Raw genomic sequence first — 16,461 nt, forward strand, 5'->3', positions numbered from 1 at the left:
TTAATGAAAATATATGACAAGGCTCAAATTTATGAGTTTATCTTCTATATATTCCCATATTTGTTTCTTATTATAACAATTTACTAAAATTTTATAAAATGTTGTTAAGGCAACATTTTTAAACTGCCCGCGATTGCGAGTGTTGTAATATTCAGCTATAAGCTGAGTGGACAATTTCAGTGGTACCCATTTTTAAGCATGTTATCGATAACGATGCTCCGTGCAAGTCTGTAAATTAAACTGTCGTCTAACCACCACATTCTGTACACAGTCGATCGCTCAACCACCACAATATATCGCTCATCTATTATTATTAATTAAAACAACGCAGCGCGTGGAGGTGGAGGAAAATTTGTGAAAAGTGCGAAAACGCAGCGCGTGAAGGTAAATTAAAAGAAAACGCAACGATACCATAAGAAAATAGTGCGCGAGACGTTTGGTTAGCGATCGAAAATTCAGTACTTCTCAGTTCGTGCGTGCGTGTGTGTGTATATGTGTCTCGTGTATGTATGTATTTCCAATTGTGCTGGTTGGCTCTGTTTCTCTTTCTAAAAAAAAAATTTTATATGTATGTACAAATACATATATGCATATATATCCAAGAAAACCTACATAGAAAACGCAAGTGTGTGAGTGCATTTTGTAGCTTTGTGGAAAATCCAAAATAAAATGCCAAATGCATGCAACGGTTCATCTATTTACATATTTTTCTTCTCACTACGCGCAGTTCGTGAGTGCCAGTGTGTGAGCAAGTATGATAGCATGTGTGTGTGTGTGCGTGTGTTGCTTTTTCTAACTCTACGCCCCTCCCCACCGCACTCCGATGTCGTTGCTCGCAATATCTGCGCGCTCGTTACATTACTACAAATCGGATTAAATTCTTCAGCTGCAACGGCTCCGCTCTAGCTGCACGCCCTTCTTCCATCCCTTTTCCATTCTGCTGCATATGTTTTTGTGTATGCGTGCGATCGTGTACGTTTGTGTGTATATGTGTGCATAATTATGCGCCTCTCCCCGTTGTCCTTAAAACAGTCTCTCTCTCTTTCTTTCTCTGTCTCTCAAACTGTATGTCTCTCTCTTGGAATGCCATCTGCTGCTAATTGCCGTTATAATTCAGGTGTCAAAACTCGTCATTTTGTGGGCGTTTGTAAAATTCGCATGCAATTTGTTTAAAACAATTGCAACAATTACAGCCGCAGCCGCAGCAACAATTAGAAAATGAAAATTCAAAAGCAAACAATAGCTAACAAGAGCAACAACAACAGTTACTCATGAGACAGCTGAATTGAACATGAGGGATACTCCTTTGATAAGTTATATGGAGAAATAAATATCAACGCTGAAACTAATATGAAGAGATCAAAATTGTCTTATGATGATTCTCCTTATATTCGAAATACTATCGATAACAGCTGTAATGAGTCAATTAATGTGGAAATAATGTGAATTATAAAGCAATTAAGCAACTGTTTATTCTATATGTTAGGCTTCTCCATAAACAGTGAACATAAATAAATAAAACAGACAAACAATCTGGCAAAACAATTAGTTTACTGTCATCCAATACACCTATACACCTATGGGTATCATTAGGTTTCGCCGTAATAGCCAGGTGAATCTGTTTGTACGGGGAACACGAAATGCGATCTGCGTACAAAAAAAGTAAATAAAACAATTCTTAATGCAAAAATGCAAACAAAAATTGTTGCAAAATCTTATCTATTAACGCGAATAAAACAAATTATCAAAAGTAGGTAGTGTGCATAACATTTGTTCTGTCTTAATACAGTGATCTTTCACTAAGAAGAACTCCTTATACACTTTTAAGAAAAATCATAGACAAATTTGAGTTAGTTTCTTATTAATAAAAGAAAATCTAAATTTATCGATCTTATTTTTGATTATTATATATATCTGAATATGTGTAATATGTGTCTGTATTCATATGTCGAATGAGTGTGACCGTATTTGGCCTTGATGAACTTTATTTTTATGTTTGTGCAAACCTAAAACTTGAAGGAATACCTTTATGACAATAAATTTGAAAGAAACAACAACATCAACGTCAACGTGTTTGCAATGTAAATGTAAATATGAGAGATGCAAAATGTGGCACAAGTAACTGCAACAATAACAACGACAACAATAGTAACAACTGCGGGTGCGCTTGTAATTAGAGGCAGCTGCTGCGCTGTCGCTGCTTTGGTCTCTGCTTCAGCCGCTGCCTCTGCCTCTGCCTCTGCTGCTTCTGCTTAGAGATGAACGTCAATGTCAGTACGACAATAATTTCTCAAGCAGCTTCATATATGTATATGTGTGTATGTATGCGCATTTGTATATTTTGGCTTTGTCAACTGAGTGACATATATACATACGTTCATAACCTAATGTATTTGCTTAGCTTTACATACATTTGCATACATCACATTGTAATTGCTTGTTTTTTACGTGATTTATTTTGAATTTTTCATATTTATTTATTTATTTTTTTGATTTGACGTGCAAAAAGTTGCGCCAAACAACGTCAACGGCAACGGCGACGGCGACGTCGACGGCGTCAACGCCAACGACGCTAAAAATTGTTGAGATTCCATTCACATTCCAGCATGCAATTCGTAGTGGATTATAGTATGTGTCTGTGTGTGTGTGTGTGTTTGTATGGCTGTTGCTGCTGCAGTTGTTGTTGTTGTGGGCTGCTCCGCCTGCAGGCAGCGACTAAACAGGTGAGGCGTTGTCTATGTGCTCGTGTGCATTCCAAAAACACACACACACAGAGTCCAGGCATGAGCAAGGCAATAAATACAGTGATCTGTTGTTGTTGCTGATTTTTCTGCTGCTGCTTTTTAAAAGTAAATGAACGATAAAAAAGTGACCAGGCCTGGCCAGGCCAAGTCAAGCCGGGGCCCAGTTTGCTTCTGCGTCTAGTTTGTGTTGGTTAGGGCGAAGGGGTGGGCGTTTGGCCATTGATGGCAGCGCATGGAGAGTTTAAGCGCAACCCCCCTAGCAGCACGCCACTGTTTACGACGTCGTCGTCGCTGGCTGCTGCAAGTTGCAATCGACGAGCGACAACGTCGACGACGACGAAAATGCAATTTAGCTCGTTTTTCTTGCTTCTTGCTTCAATTTTTTTTCTTTTCTTCTCTTTTTCCACACATTTTGAAACATGCCTGTTGCAACTGCACACACACATGCATAATGCTGCACACTCGCATGTGTGTGTGTGTGTGAGTGTATGAAAAAGGGAAAACGAAACGAAAACACAGAGAGTGGAGCAGTAGGCAGGCAGGCAGCAGCAGCAGCCGCCTTGTGGGGATAAGTCGCCGAGGAATGCGCATTTTTGCAATAATAATCAGCAACTAATACTATTTTTATATTCTGCCCAGCAAGGCGAGCAAGCGAATGCGCGTGTGTGTGTGAGAGAGAGACAACTTGCTCTCACACTCTCTTAAACTCGCTGCTTGTGTGCTGGTCTCTGTGGCCTGCGACTGGCATTTCTGTTATGTATTTTATTTGCTTTTCCACTTGCCTTGCATTTTGATGGCCAATTTCTTATGCTTTTTACATGCGCACGCGACTCCCCCCACACACACACATATATAATCACACCATCGTACGCATTTTACGATAGTTTTTAGTGACGTTTGGGCAATAGAGAAACTAACTAAAAATAGGCTCTTACATGGACCATTAACATACAACTTAACAGAGGCCATGTAATCAACAGCACAGCTGTAAAAATGTGACAAGCTACTTGACAGAGAGCGACATACATATATCGCTTCTGCTCTCTTTTCGCTAGTCGCTAGTCGTTGGCCTGCTGTGATTTCTGTATTACCTTTGAATGCCTAATGCTCATAATAGCTCATAAAAATGTCGCAAATGCGGCATATTGTCTTTCAAGTCAGGCAAGCAAAAATTTGGCCGCAATTAAACAATTAAAAATTCCAATAGCATCGCATTCAACGAGCCGCTTAATAACGCATCAAAAATCCCTCTCTTACTCACACACACACACAAGCACATGTACGTTCACAGTTGTCTATGCGTGTGTGTGTGCACATTTGTTTCAGTTTATTTGTATTGTTAATTAGTTATTGGATATATTTATATCTGTTTCTCTTTTTTGCGGTATGTATGGAATGCAAAAATTTCCCAAATTGGCAAAAAGCTCGCAGCAATTGAGAGGGAAGGGGCCGAGGCCCGTGGGTCTTGCTCTGGGGGCAGACGTTGTTGACATTTGAATTTGGCGCGTGTTTGTTTATTATCCCAAGCACCTTCAGTCTCGCTTATCTAAGTGTATAGAGCTATATGCCTATGTACATCCGAAGTCTCTAAATTCAGCATTCCACAGCACTATAGCAAAATGCGTAGCGTCAACAAAACAAGGCGCAAAAGTTAACTTCTGTCAACAAAATAATTAAACTCTTTAGACGGTGCAAAATATGTACACAAGCTAAATTTATGAAACGACATTTGCTTTGATATACATGTGTACGTCTGTATTTATGTATTTTAAGGGGAGTTTTTTTGCATTCCAACAGCTTAAATGCAAATAAATTTAGTGAATTCCATAATATGGAATAATATTCTAATCAGAAGTGGAATAAGTTCCTTAAAATTTCTCATATATATAAAATTGAGCTCATATCGAAAATGCAAGGGAAATAAACAATGCAACATGCTAACAAAGGAAATTCTCTCACCATCTTTTTGCTTTGCATTTAATGAATAATGGTTAACAGTATAAGAGTATTCCAGCTCAAGTCCTTACATATTGCTTAGAATGTATCCATGTTAAAGTAAAGTGTTAATTTGCATATACACAAACCAAGCAGCAATTGCTTTTCGGTTTACTCATTTGCACTTGGCACAATTTGCCGAAATTTTTCAGCAATTTCGTCTGTTTGTTTACATATTTGTGTAGCTGTGTGAATATATATATATATATATATATATATATATATATATATATATATATATATATATATATATATATATATATATGTGTGTGTACACACATGCAATCATATGTGTGTGTTTGTTTATTAGTGGTCAGCTCATTTTCATAGTCAGGTGCGCACGCCAATCTTTCTTGCCCTTGTCCCCACAGCAGTTCGTAATTCGTCAATTTGATAGTGTGAATTTGATGGTTCGTCATAAAAATGATTTTAAGGGAATTTATACGCTTCCTGGAATACGATTATGACATAATGCGCTGCTCGATGCATAAATTATGATCATACGCCGCCAGACTTTCCAACTTTCCACTTAAAAGTCACCTTTGCAAAGCGTGCAAATCATTCCAATATGACAAGTGCTGCCAATTCCATTGTGTTTAATGCCCCCTAAAAAAAGAACTGTAACAGAAAGCTTTGTAGCTCACTGCGTGTCTCTCTTCTGACTCACGTCTTCGGCATGTAAATGTCCGCTGCGTGAATAACTGTGTATACGTGTGTTTGTGTTTGTATGTGCATGAGTGATGGAGCTGTTTAGTTGCCTTTAAAACGCGTCGCATCTGCGTAGCGTGTGACAATTTTTTTGTATACCCTGTAAATAGCATTTTGTTAGCCTGAGTATGCAAACACAGAAGAGTTGGAATAATATAATATAAAAGTTATATTGAAAGTATAGGCTCTGATTGATTGATATGTTAATATATATATGAAATATATCTTGTAACATAATGAGATCTAAGATAAACATAGATAAGTAAATAAATGAATATGATAAAGTAAGTGAAAATAAAAAATTAATCTTAATACAGGGTATCTACTAGTTGAACACTGTTGCTGGAGGCACACTTGCGTTGATTTTCCTCTTCTGTTTTAGTTATTTTGTTTCGTCTGTTTTGTGTCTATTTTCAGCAAGTTGGCGACATCGATCGTGTATATTATTAATTAAAATTCCGTCAAGCCGTGTGTTGTGCTCTGCCGCGGCTAAATCAAATCAAAATCAGCATCAGCCAATATATCTGCGTATGTATGTATGTGCATACGTGCACACACACATATACATACATAATTTATATTCAAATATTCAAATTCATTCATCGAGTGACTTCCAGTGCCCGCCTAAAATATTAATTGTATTGCCGATGATGATGATGATGATGATGATGCCAGAATGTGTGATAAAACAAAATGATAATAAAATGAAATGAATAAAAAGGGCAGCAGCAAAAAATGTGATACGAAATGAAGACTTAACAACAACATACACAGAAATCTGTGAATATATTTACATGCAAAATGAATTTGTGCAGCAAGCAAAAAAATGTTTTTATTATAATGCAAATGAAGTGCCTTAGTGAAGAATTAAGCGAATGGTGAAAAACAAAAACAACATACGAAACGAGCGCGAAACAAAAACAACGACAATAAAACCATCATAAAGCTTAATAGACGCATACTTACCTTAAGCCAAGACTAGTAAATAGTTTATTATAAAAAGTCAACACACGTTTCAAATACAAAAGCGAAAAAAGTGCCTCAAAATAAAAGCAACATCAAAATACAAACCACAACAAAAGCAAAAAGAACGAGCACAACAACAACGACAACAACAGCCACTAAACCACCTAAAAGAATCTGAAGAAGAGAAAGAGAAATAAAAGATTCTTCTCTCTCTCACACACACACGCACACAGAAATAAGCATAAAGTATTTATTTAAATTAAATAGCTGCTGCTGCTGCTGTTTAGTGAGCGCATCTGCGTCTTGCTAAGTGCGTGTGTGTGTGGTTGTGTGTGTGCGTGTGCGTGTGTGTGTGAGTGAGTGAGTGAGTGCGTGCTCGTGTGTGTGTTCGTGTTGTGCGCGTGTGAGAGTGTGGAGCATTTTGTGATATGAGTGCTAAATATCACAAAGAGAAGAAGCAGCAGCATAATGCATCCAGCGGGCGAAAAAAGGGGCGGTCGCCCCAATGATAAATACACAGCGGAAGCGCTCGAGAGCATTAAACAGGATCTAACACGATTCGAAGTACAAAATAATCATAGAAATAATCAGGTAAGCCAAATTTATGAATGATAATACAATTCAATATTTAGGTATATGAAGGCATATATTAATAAATTTAAATATCTATTAAAATATACATAAATATGTATTTATTGTTAACCACTGTCAATTTACATCCACTTTTTTGTTAGAAACAATTAGATTTGCGCCTGAAAGCCCTTCCTCTCTCTTTTTCCCTATCTCTCAGTCTTGCTAAAAGTCATTTTCTGTTGCAATTGAGGGATCAAATAATGTAGAAAATATTAATGCCTGGCAAATTGCGTCAAATGTTTAATTTAATAAATGAACAAAGTCGAAAATAAACGTAGGCTATATTAGAGATTATAATATATTATCACGGTATTAAATTTGACAATTGATAAAAATAAATAAAAATGATAATACACTAATCAGAGGTTGTTAGACTCAATAAAAATGGTATCAGGGGAATTTCTTTAAATGTTAACGCACTTAAAAGTTTCGTAAACACGAACACTGATTAGAGCATAAAATTCCATTGATGATTCACTCTGCGGAACTTAACGCAGCTAACTATGCAATGTTACAGAAAATGCTAAAAGGGAAATAACGGGAATTTGTTAAGTGAAACACGAGCACAACGACGCTGTCTCTGTTCCCCTCGCTCTGTTTTAGTTTGTTTTAGTGCTTTACAAATGATGCGGCAACATTTTTCATGCGTAGAATAGGATAACAACAGAGAAGAAGAAACCAAAAACACGACAACTAATAAAAGATTAACAACTAGATAAAACGCATGTCGGGCGACGCGCAATGAAAAAGAATAACAACAATAAAACAAAATACGAAAACACCAATATCAACACAAGAACAACTTTGTTGAGGCTGCTGCGTGGGCGCTTTATGAAAACATGTTCAGCTGATGGCACGAGCCGACGCGTGATGCTCACCTGTGCCAGCGGCCATGTAAAATACAGTAATAATACATCAATGTTGGCCAAGACATTTGTCAAATTGCTGCCGCTGCTGCAAGTGGGCGACAGGAGTTGGCAATTAGACTGGCTAAAAGATAAAATGCTAGTCACAGAGGCGAAGCGAATAGAAAAGTTGTGGGTGTGCATGTGTCTCTGTGCGTGTGTTTGTTTGTGCTAAAAATAGCTGCAGAGAGCTTGAAATGAAATTAATGAACTGCCAACGAAATGCAATTGACCTTCTGCCATTCCATACACACACATACGCAATCATACAACTGCTATTCATGTGGTATCTGAGTGGGCGGCTTGCGCTGCCAGACAAAATGTCCAGTTCGCTCTCTCTCTCTCTCACTTGCTATGCGTGAGTAAATACGTGCTTTTGCTTTGTATGTGTGTGGGTGCACGCGATCGGCCTGGATATTAAGCATTGACGTCACAGCTGTCAAAAGTTCGAAAAAGCATTGCCGAAAGAGTGCGCAGAAAGCAAAGCTGTTCAAAAATACCGCGCGTTAGAAAGAGCGAGCATGAGCGCATTGCATTTGTTGCCCAAGTCCACTTAATAAAATAACTTGGTGTACAATTTGCCAACACAAGTTGGCAAATAATCATTTATAAACTTTGTTTGGTTTATCGATTGTTTTGCCTCCAGCCGAAAGTGCAGCCTCACGTCGCGGCACCGGCAGTGGCACCGTCGCGGCAGTGCCAATGGCAGTGGCAGCAACTGGACGCAAGTCGTAAAAATGCTTAAATATGATCTGACGGGTCATTAATTTAAAATTTTACGATTCCACTGCCAGCTACTGTTTTGTGCGATTGTAAATTATGATCGAACGCTCGATCCATGCGATTAGCCAAACATTCCTGCGGCTAAGCCGTTGCACCAACTCCGCCCCACCAAGAATCTTCCTAAAGCAGGAGTTGCCGGTTTTAGTTGCTGACGGGATGCGGCAAATTGTTCTGACCAGCCGCATTGACAGTTGCCATTTTATGCTGCAGGCTATTTTCCACAGGGTATTTTGCTTCATCACTTCTCTTTTTTTTTTGGCTAACTTTCGCCGGCAGCCACGTGGCTTTTGCTAATTAGTCATGCTGCGTACTAAATACCAGGCCATAATCTGTTCATATATGGTGAACTGTTGCCACGCCTCCGGCTTCGGGCCATACATGTATGGGGGCGTTCGAAAACGATAAATAAATACAATTTATTCATGGCCCGCTCAACACTTTTCGGCCCACGCACCGACCGCTGCCTCTTATGGGCAGCCAGCAACAGCAGCAGCAGAATCGGCGGCAGCAGCTACCATAAAACGATCTTTGACAATGTTATAAATATCGAAGCGTAGCGTAGCCTAGCATAGACACGAACCACGCAGCCGGCAAACACGAATACAGACCAAATCAAGGCAAAACGAAGAAGAAGAAAGACGACATAAATAAAATCACACAAATATTTGAGAAAACCTTACGTAGAACTAATTAAAATAACAAAACGTTCGAAATAAATTTAACAGCTAACGCCAACGTCAACCAACGCCAAATGTCGACGACAATGGGCTAAATGCCATTATAAAAATTAAAAAATATATAAATACGAGCGACAGGCAGAAAAAAAATGCATAAATAAATTAGTCAACACGCAAAGGCAATCAAATCAAACAATGCAAAGCTCACCCCCTGTCTCTACCTCTCAGTCACTCTTCCATGTCCATTGTGAGCTATAGGCTTATCAAGACACAAACACACACACATACATTTGTAATCCAGCTCTAAGCTCTAATTGGTTGTCATATACCTTAAAAGCTATTTATAACTCGCATACAGCCGCAGCCAAAAGTATGCGCACAGTTAGATAATAAAGGTCAGTTGCTCGCTATACATGCTTCATATCTTTAAGCTAGATAAATCACGTGATTATAAAAATAGACTTTAAATATAGATATTTATTAATTAATTATCATCTGTTCACAAACAATACTTTTAACCCCAATACTAAAAATCTATAGCAAAACTTTATACAACCAATTCTTAGAAAATTTAATTGATCCGTTTTCCCCCTATGATTTCGATTTATAACTCAAAATACGACTTTCTTCTTTTGTATTTAGATATAGATCTTCTCTAATTGGCGTCGTAATTAACAAATTCATCTGAATTCCCCAATCGGGAGCGCTATTCAGAATTATTTTGGTACGCGTTCCCCAGTGTGCGATTTTAATTTAATTTTCGGCGAGTTTTTTGCGCGTTATGTCGCGATTTTCCTAGGAATTTTCACCTAAATAAATACACATATATCATTTTCAGCAAAAGTCCGAAATTAACATGGCCCGTCTCTAATAATAACAAAAGACAGCAAGACACAAAAAGAATCTTAGCATTCCCCAAAAAATAAATATCTAGTATATACGTATGTTATGAGCAAATATTTACATACGTACCCACTGTGATATATGGCAGATATGTATATATATATATATACATATACATATACATATACATATACATACATATGTATGTATTTTAGCCATTTGCCAAGAATTTTGATATATCTTATGGCCAAATTATGTTTGTGTGTTTGGGCCAAGAAAAGCCCAATAAATTTTTTCACATTTCTCGTCGAATTTTTGTTGGAGAATACATAAAATACGTACATATTTATACATATTTCTTTATATATGTATCTTGTCAGGTTCAAAGTGATTTCGGTCAAGGCGTTAAGTGTCTGGGTTTACGTATTGCCCAATTGGCAATTGCATTGCTCGGTCTCTTAAGTGGATTAGCGAAAGTGCTTGCATTTCTCCGTCCACCTACCGACCTACCCGCAAATCCAATTTATTTTAATTTGAAAATTTGTCGTGACACGGGTTCTAACAGTTCAGCCGATTTAGTGGGCCCATTGGCTCTTCAGCTAATTTGCTATCAATTGGTTTGCTTGTAAGGCGGAACGGATCAGGCGAACGACAAGCGCGTCGGCTTGTCTGCTGGGGGTCTCTTTTGTTGGGTTTCGCGTCCTTGGTTTTAATTAGTCTGGCCGCACATCAAACGTTCGCCCACTTGAGTGTAATGCATACATATATATCTGCTAGAGATGCGTAGTACATGTTGTTTAAAAATACAAAATGTACAAGTGCATAATAAATTGTATTTTCCCACTCTTATTTTTGGCTGATGTTCTACTTTATTTCCTTTTAACTCGTTCATTAACATGAACAGCATCAGCTTAACATTTGAACTGACATTCAATTGCATGACCGTGCGTGACTCTGCACATATTTCATGTCACGCAGCCATCACGATATTTACGGCCATCACTCATGCAAAGTCAGTCGCACGGCAAAGTCAAAATGCGAGGATCAGACACAAAAGAAACAAGATGATGTAGTAGCATTAAAAGAATGCGTAAAACGGGTAGCAGCCGCGGCAGCAGAAGAAACAAAAAAAGAAGAACACACACAACCATGCATATGCTCTAACTGAAGGTTGCCTGCCCTGTTGTCTGTTTGCTGCAATCTGTCAGCCGCCGATCGCTTTGCTGCTATTATTGTTGTTGCTCGCTCAATGAGCTCTCTCCCACTCTTTCTCTCACTCTCTGAGTCTGTGCGCCTGTTTTCGTTTGCTCTCTGGATATAGTGTTCATGCGAGTGTGTGTATTTGTGTGCTCCTGACTTTTAGGAATTTCTGAACGATGGCAAGAATTTGATTTCATTGCTTTGGCAACCGCGTTTCTTGTGCCTTTTGTTTTAGGCGCTGTTCGCATTTTTGTTTTTATTTTGTATGCGCGCCTTTTGTTTAGTTTTTGAACAGCTACCAAGCACACGCACACACACACACACATACACATACCTATATTTATATTTATACACAAATATAGTTTCTTACACAGCAGGAATGTTGCTCGAGCAGTGGCGTAGACAGTGGGGGTTAGGATATATGGATATAATAAAAGAGTAATATAAATATAATTCAAAATATACTTTAAATTTGTTTTGAAAAATAAATCGGTGTCATTAATGTAATCAATAAATATAAATAATTAAGCCAATAAATTTAATAATATTATCTATTAGTCTAGCTTATAGATTTACAATTATCGATCAATTTATAGACATGACAATTTGACTTATCGATTTCAATTTACAGAATTACACACCTCTGCGATATACCGCCACCAATGGCCGCAACGATGCGCCCGATTACCACCACGCAAAGCCGTCATTGGAGCCACCATCGGCGTCGGCGTCTCCCTCACCCGATGTCGTCGTGCCCCCATCCCCGGTCGCTGTGGCCGTCGTCGCTCTGCCCACGGCCAACGGGCACGTGCCAAAGATGATCAACGCTCTGATACCGCCCAAGCTAATACGCAAGCCGAGCATTGAGCGTGACACGCCGACGCACTATCTGCGCTGCAGTCCGGCGCTCGACTCTGGTGCGGGCAGCTCCCGTTCGGATAGCCCGCACTCACACACCCACCAGCAGCTGAGCGGACGAGCCAGCACCGGGCAGTACTCGCCCTCGCCGAGCAGCTTCAGTGATGCGGCGCCGCCGGCGCCACCGCCGCGTAATCCCACCGGCATGGGCAGCTCGGCGACACCCCCGCCACCGCCACCCACCAATCAGATGTTCAAGCGCCGCTCGCCCGCACTGAATCGTCCGGCAGCGATCACGCCCAGCTGCCCGACGACGCGTGGCACCTCGCCGGTCATACCCCAAAACGGGAGCGGGATCAAGGCACAGCAGCAGCTGACGCAGCAGATGAAGGCGCTCAACATGTATCCGGGCGCGGGTAGCGGTGCCGTCGTTGAACCACCGCCGCCCTATCTCAAAAATACGGTGGTTGTCAGCGCTCCACCGCCACCGCCCAGCTACACAGCCTCCATGCAGTCGCGACAATCGCCGACGCAGTCGCAGCAATCCGATTACCGCAAGTCGCCCAGCAGCGGCATCTACTCGGCCACCTCGGCGGGGTCACCCAGTCCGATAACCGTGAGCAATGCCAGCGGCATATTGCCCGCCTCCACGGGCGTTGCACGGCCACAGCCACGCGTCTATCAGGCGCGCACGCAGCAGCCAATCATCATGCAGAGCGTCAAGTCCACTCAGGTGCAGAAGCCAGTGCTGCAGACGGCTGTGGCGCCCCAGTCGCCGGTCAGCGCCTCCGCCAGCAATTCGCCCGTGCATGTGCTCGCCGCGCCGCCCTCCTATCCCCAAAAGTCGCCAGCGGTGGTGCAGCAGCAACAGCAAGCGGCCGCCGCTGCCCAGCAGCACTCGCCACTTCTCGTGCCCACGTCCACGGTGGTGGTGCCGGGTGCAGTGAAGCCACCCACGCCCACAACGCCGCCGCTAATGGCCAGCGCACTGAATGGCGGCGTGGTGGTTAAAGCGGCCTGCATGGAACCACCTTCCTATGCCAAGAGCATGCAGGCCAAGGCGGCCACAACGCCGCAGCCACAGCAACAGCAGCAGCAACAACAGCAGCAGCAACAGCAGCAACAACAGCAGCAACAACAGCAGCAGCAACAGCTGCAGGCATTGCGTGCGCTGCAGGCGCAACAGCAGCAACAACAATTGCAGCAGCAGCAACAGCTGCAGGCGCAACAGCAGCAACAGCAACAGAAGGTGAGTTGGGGTACAGCGAAAGCTGGTTCGGATGTTGTCTGCCTTTACTAATGTTGAACTCTCGTTTCTTTTAACAGGCGCTGGCCGTCAGCAGCAATGTCAATGGGAATCGGCAGCTGCCGCCGCCGCCGCCGTATCAAAGCGCACGCGTTACCACGCCCGAGTTGGCCGGAGTTGGCAACAACAACAATAATAACCACAGCAACAACAGCAATGTCAACCTGACGCCTGAACTGAAATCGACAAACAACAACCACAACAACAACAACAATAACAACATTCAAATAAGCAATAGCAATTTAGCCACAACGCCGCCAATTCCGCCAGCCAAATACGGCGGAAGTGGCGGCAATGGCAACAGCTCGAGTGGCAGCAACGGCTCTACGACGACAGCAAGTGCAGCAGCTGCTGCTGCGGCTGCATCTGCCGCGTGCAAGAAGATCAAGCATGCCTCGCCCATACCCGAACGCAAAAAGATCTCCAAGGAGAAGGAGGAGGAGCGCAAAGAGTTTCGCATACGGCAATACTCGCCGCAGGCATTCAAATTCTTTATGGAGCAGCATATCGAGAATGTGATCAAATCGTATCGCCAGCGCACGTTCCGCAAGAATCAGCTGGAAAAGGAAATGCTTAAGGTGGGCCTCTCCGACGAGACGCAGATCGAGATGCGCAAGATGCTCAGCCAGAAGGAGAGCAACTACATACGGCTCAAGCGTGCCAAAATGGACAAGAGCATGTTCGTCAAGATCAAGCCGATCGGTGTGGGCGCCTTTGGTGAGGTGACGCTGGTCCGCAAGATCGACACCTCTGATCACTTGTATGCGATGAAGACGCTGCGCAAGGCCGATGTTCTCAAGCGCAACCAGGTGGCACATGTGAAAGCCGAACGTGATATTCTGGCCGAGGCCGACAACAACTGGGTTGTCAAGCTCTACTATAGTTTTCAGGATAAGGATAATTTATATTTCGTTATGGACTACATACCCGGTAAGCTCTACCTGGCATTCCAATATAGTTGATGGCATCTAATCGCATTCTCCTCTCGCAGGTGGCGATCTGATGTCGTTGCTGATCAAGCTGGGCATCTTCGAGGAACCGCTGGCACGTTTCTACATAGCCGAGGTCACCTGCGCCGTGGACAGTGTGCACAAAATGGGCTTCATTCACAGGTGTGTAGTGGGCCAAAGTAGAGCAAAGACAAAGTCCAACTGGACTGTGCTCTGCATACAACAATCCGATGCCTTTCCATCATTCTTTAATCGATTATCGTTTGCAGGGACATCAAGCCTGACAACATACTCATCGACCGAGACGGGCATATAAAGCTCACCGATTTTGGTCTATGCACTGGGTTCAGATGGACGCACAACTCCAAATACTACCAGGAGAATGGTAGCTAGCCTCATCTTCCAAACAAATCTCTCAGTTACTTATTGTTATCGCATATTTGCAGGCAATCATTCCCGCCAGGACTCCATGGAGCCTTGGGAGGACTTCTCAGAGAATGGCACCAAGCCCACAGTGCTCGAGAGGTGGGTGCATTCATTTGACCAGCTAGAAATCAGATGCTGACAGTTTTCTTCCTTGATTCCTTTTCACAGGCGGCGCATGCGCGATCACCAAAGAGTCCTGGCGCACTCGCTGGTCGGCACACCCAACTATATAGCGCCGGAGGTGCTGGAGCGCAGCGGCTACACGCAGCTGTGTGATTACTGGAGCGTGGGCGTCATACTCTATGAGATGCTGGTGGGTCGACCACCGTTTCTGGCCAACACCTCCATGGAGACGCAGCAAAAGGTGCGTAGCTGAGTATGCCACAGCAGCAGAGTTAACATTCATCTAATTTGCAGGTTATTAACTGGGAGAAGACGCTACATATACCACCGCAGGCGCAACTGTCACGCGAGGCCACAGACCTTATACGGCGACTGTGCGCTTCTGCGGATCGACGGCTGGGCAACAGTGTGGATGAGGTGAAGTCGCATGAGTTCTTCAGGGGCATTGATTTTGCGGACATGCGTAAACAGAAGGCGCCGTATATACCGGAAATAAAGCATCCCACAGATACGTCCAACTTTGATCCTGTCGATCCCGACAAGCTGCGCTCGAATGATTCCAATTTGAGCAGTGGCGATGATATCGATCTGAATGATAGGCAATTCCATGGATTTTTCGAATTTACCTTTAGGCGATTTTTCGATGACCGACAGCAGCCGGACATGACGGACGACCAGGCGCCGGTCTATGTCTGAGCACAGTCAGTCAATCAATCAATCAATCAATCCATCATTTTCATTGTTAGTCAAATAGTCACAAAACAAACCGCACGCACATACACACACACACCTAAACAGCCGTTAACAGTGTGCCAACAGCGTGTTAACAGCGGCGCTGTTAAGTCTTAACACTTTTTATATACAAATATTCAGTTAGTGTTTTAGTTGAATTTGTTGCCAAAAAAAAAAAAAACAAGTTGAGGCACTGAGCAAAAACAAAAAAAAAAAAAACAATTTAAATTTCTGGCATATTTTTTTGTTTTTTTTTTTTAATTATTTTTTATATATATTAGAAGTTATTGAAAAGGACAACAACACACATCAGCAAGACGAACTATATACATATATATATAATATACATATTTATAACAAATTATATACGGTTGGCTAGAAAAGGGACTACACATATACATACATATATATGCTTGAATGCATGAACTGAATAAATTTAAATGAAATGAGTCAAAACTTTGATTTTTTGTTAACTAAAGATCTTGTACACTACAAGTACACGTATTTACAAATACAAACGTACATATATATATATATAAATATATATACATATAATACAAAAATAGTTATGAATGATATTGAACGCTAAGTGTCAAATATAATGAATATTTA

At 41.7% G+C, this 16,461-nt stretch overlaps 1 protein-coding gene and 1 long non-coding RNA gene across 3 annotated transcripts; both read left to right on the plus strand.

Moving 5' to 3' along the window:
- Positions 1-271: 271 nt before the first annotated feature.
- LOC115483331 lies at positions 272-6,098 on the plus strand. Of its 2 annotated transcripts, none has more exons than XR_003944313.1 (3): positions 272-384; positions 5,865-5,975; positions 6,065-6,098. It is a non-coding gene; the product is annotated as an uncharacterized LOC115483331 (long non-coding RNA). The 2 variants fall into 2 exon arrangements; XR_003944312.1 differs by having other exon boundaries at positions 5,865-5,979; positions 6,065-6,094.
- Positions 6,099-6,511: 413 nt separating this feature from the next.
- LOC111601991 (serine/threonine-protein kinase Warts) lies at positions 6,512-16,060 on the plus strand. Its single transcript, XM_023318880.2, has 8 exons — positions 6,512-7,004; positions 12,086-13,561; positions 13,639-14,548; positions 14,610-14,730; positions 14,838-14,953; positions 15,015-15,093; positions 15,163-15,358; positions 15,412-16,060. The coding sequence occupies exons 1-8, from the start codon at positions 6,882-6,884 to the stop codon at positions 15,811-15,813; spliced, it is 3,423 nt and encodes a 1,140-aa protein (XP_023174648.2). The 5' UTR covers positions 6,512-6,881; the 3' UTR covers positions 15,814-16,060.
- The last annotated feature ends 401 nt before the right edge of the window (positions 16,061-16,461 follow it).

This window comes from Drosophila hydei, unplaced genomic scaffold (genome assembly GCF_003285905.1).
Source record: "Drosophila hydei strain 15085-1641.00,03,60 unplaced genomic scaffold, DhydRS2 tig00008119-arrow-pilon, whole genome shotgun sequence".
Classification (NCBI taxonomy): Eukaryota; Metazoa; Arthropoda; class Insecta; order Diptera; family Drosophilidae; genus Drosophila; species Drosophila hydei.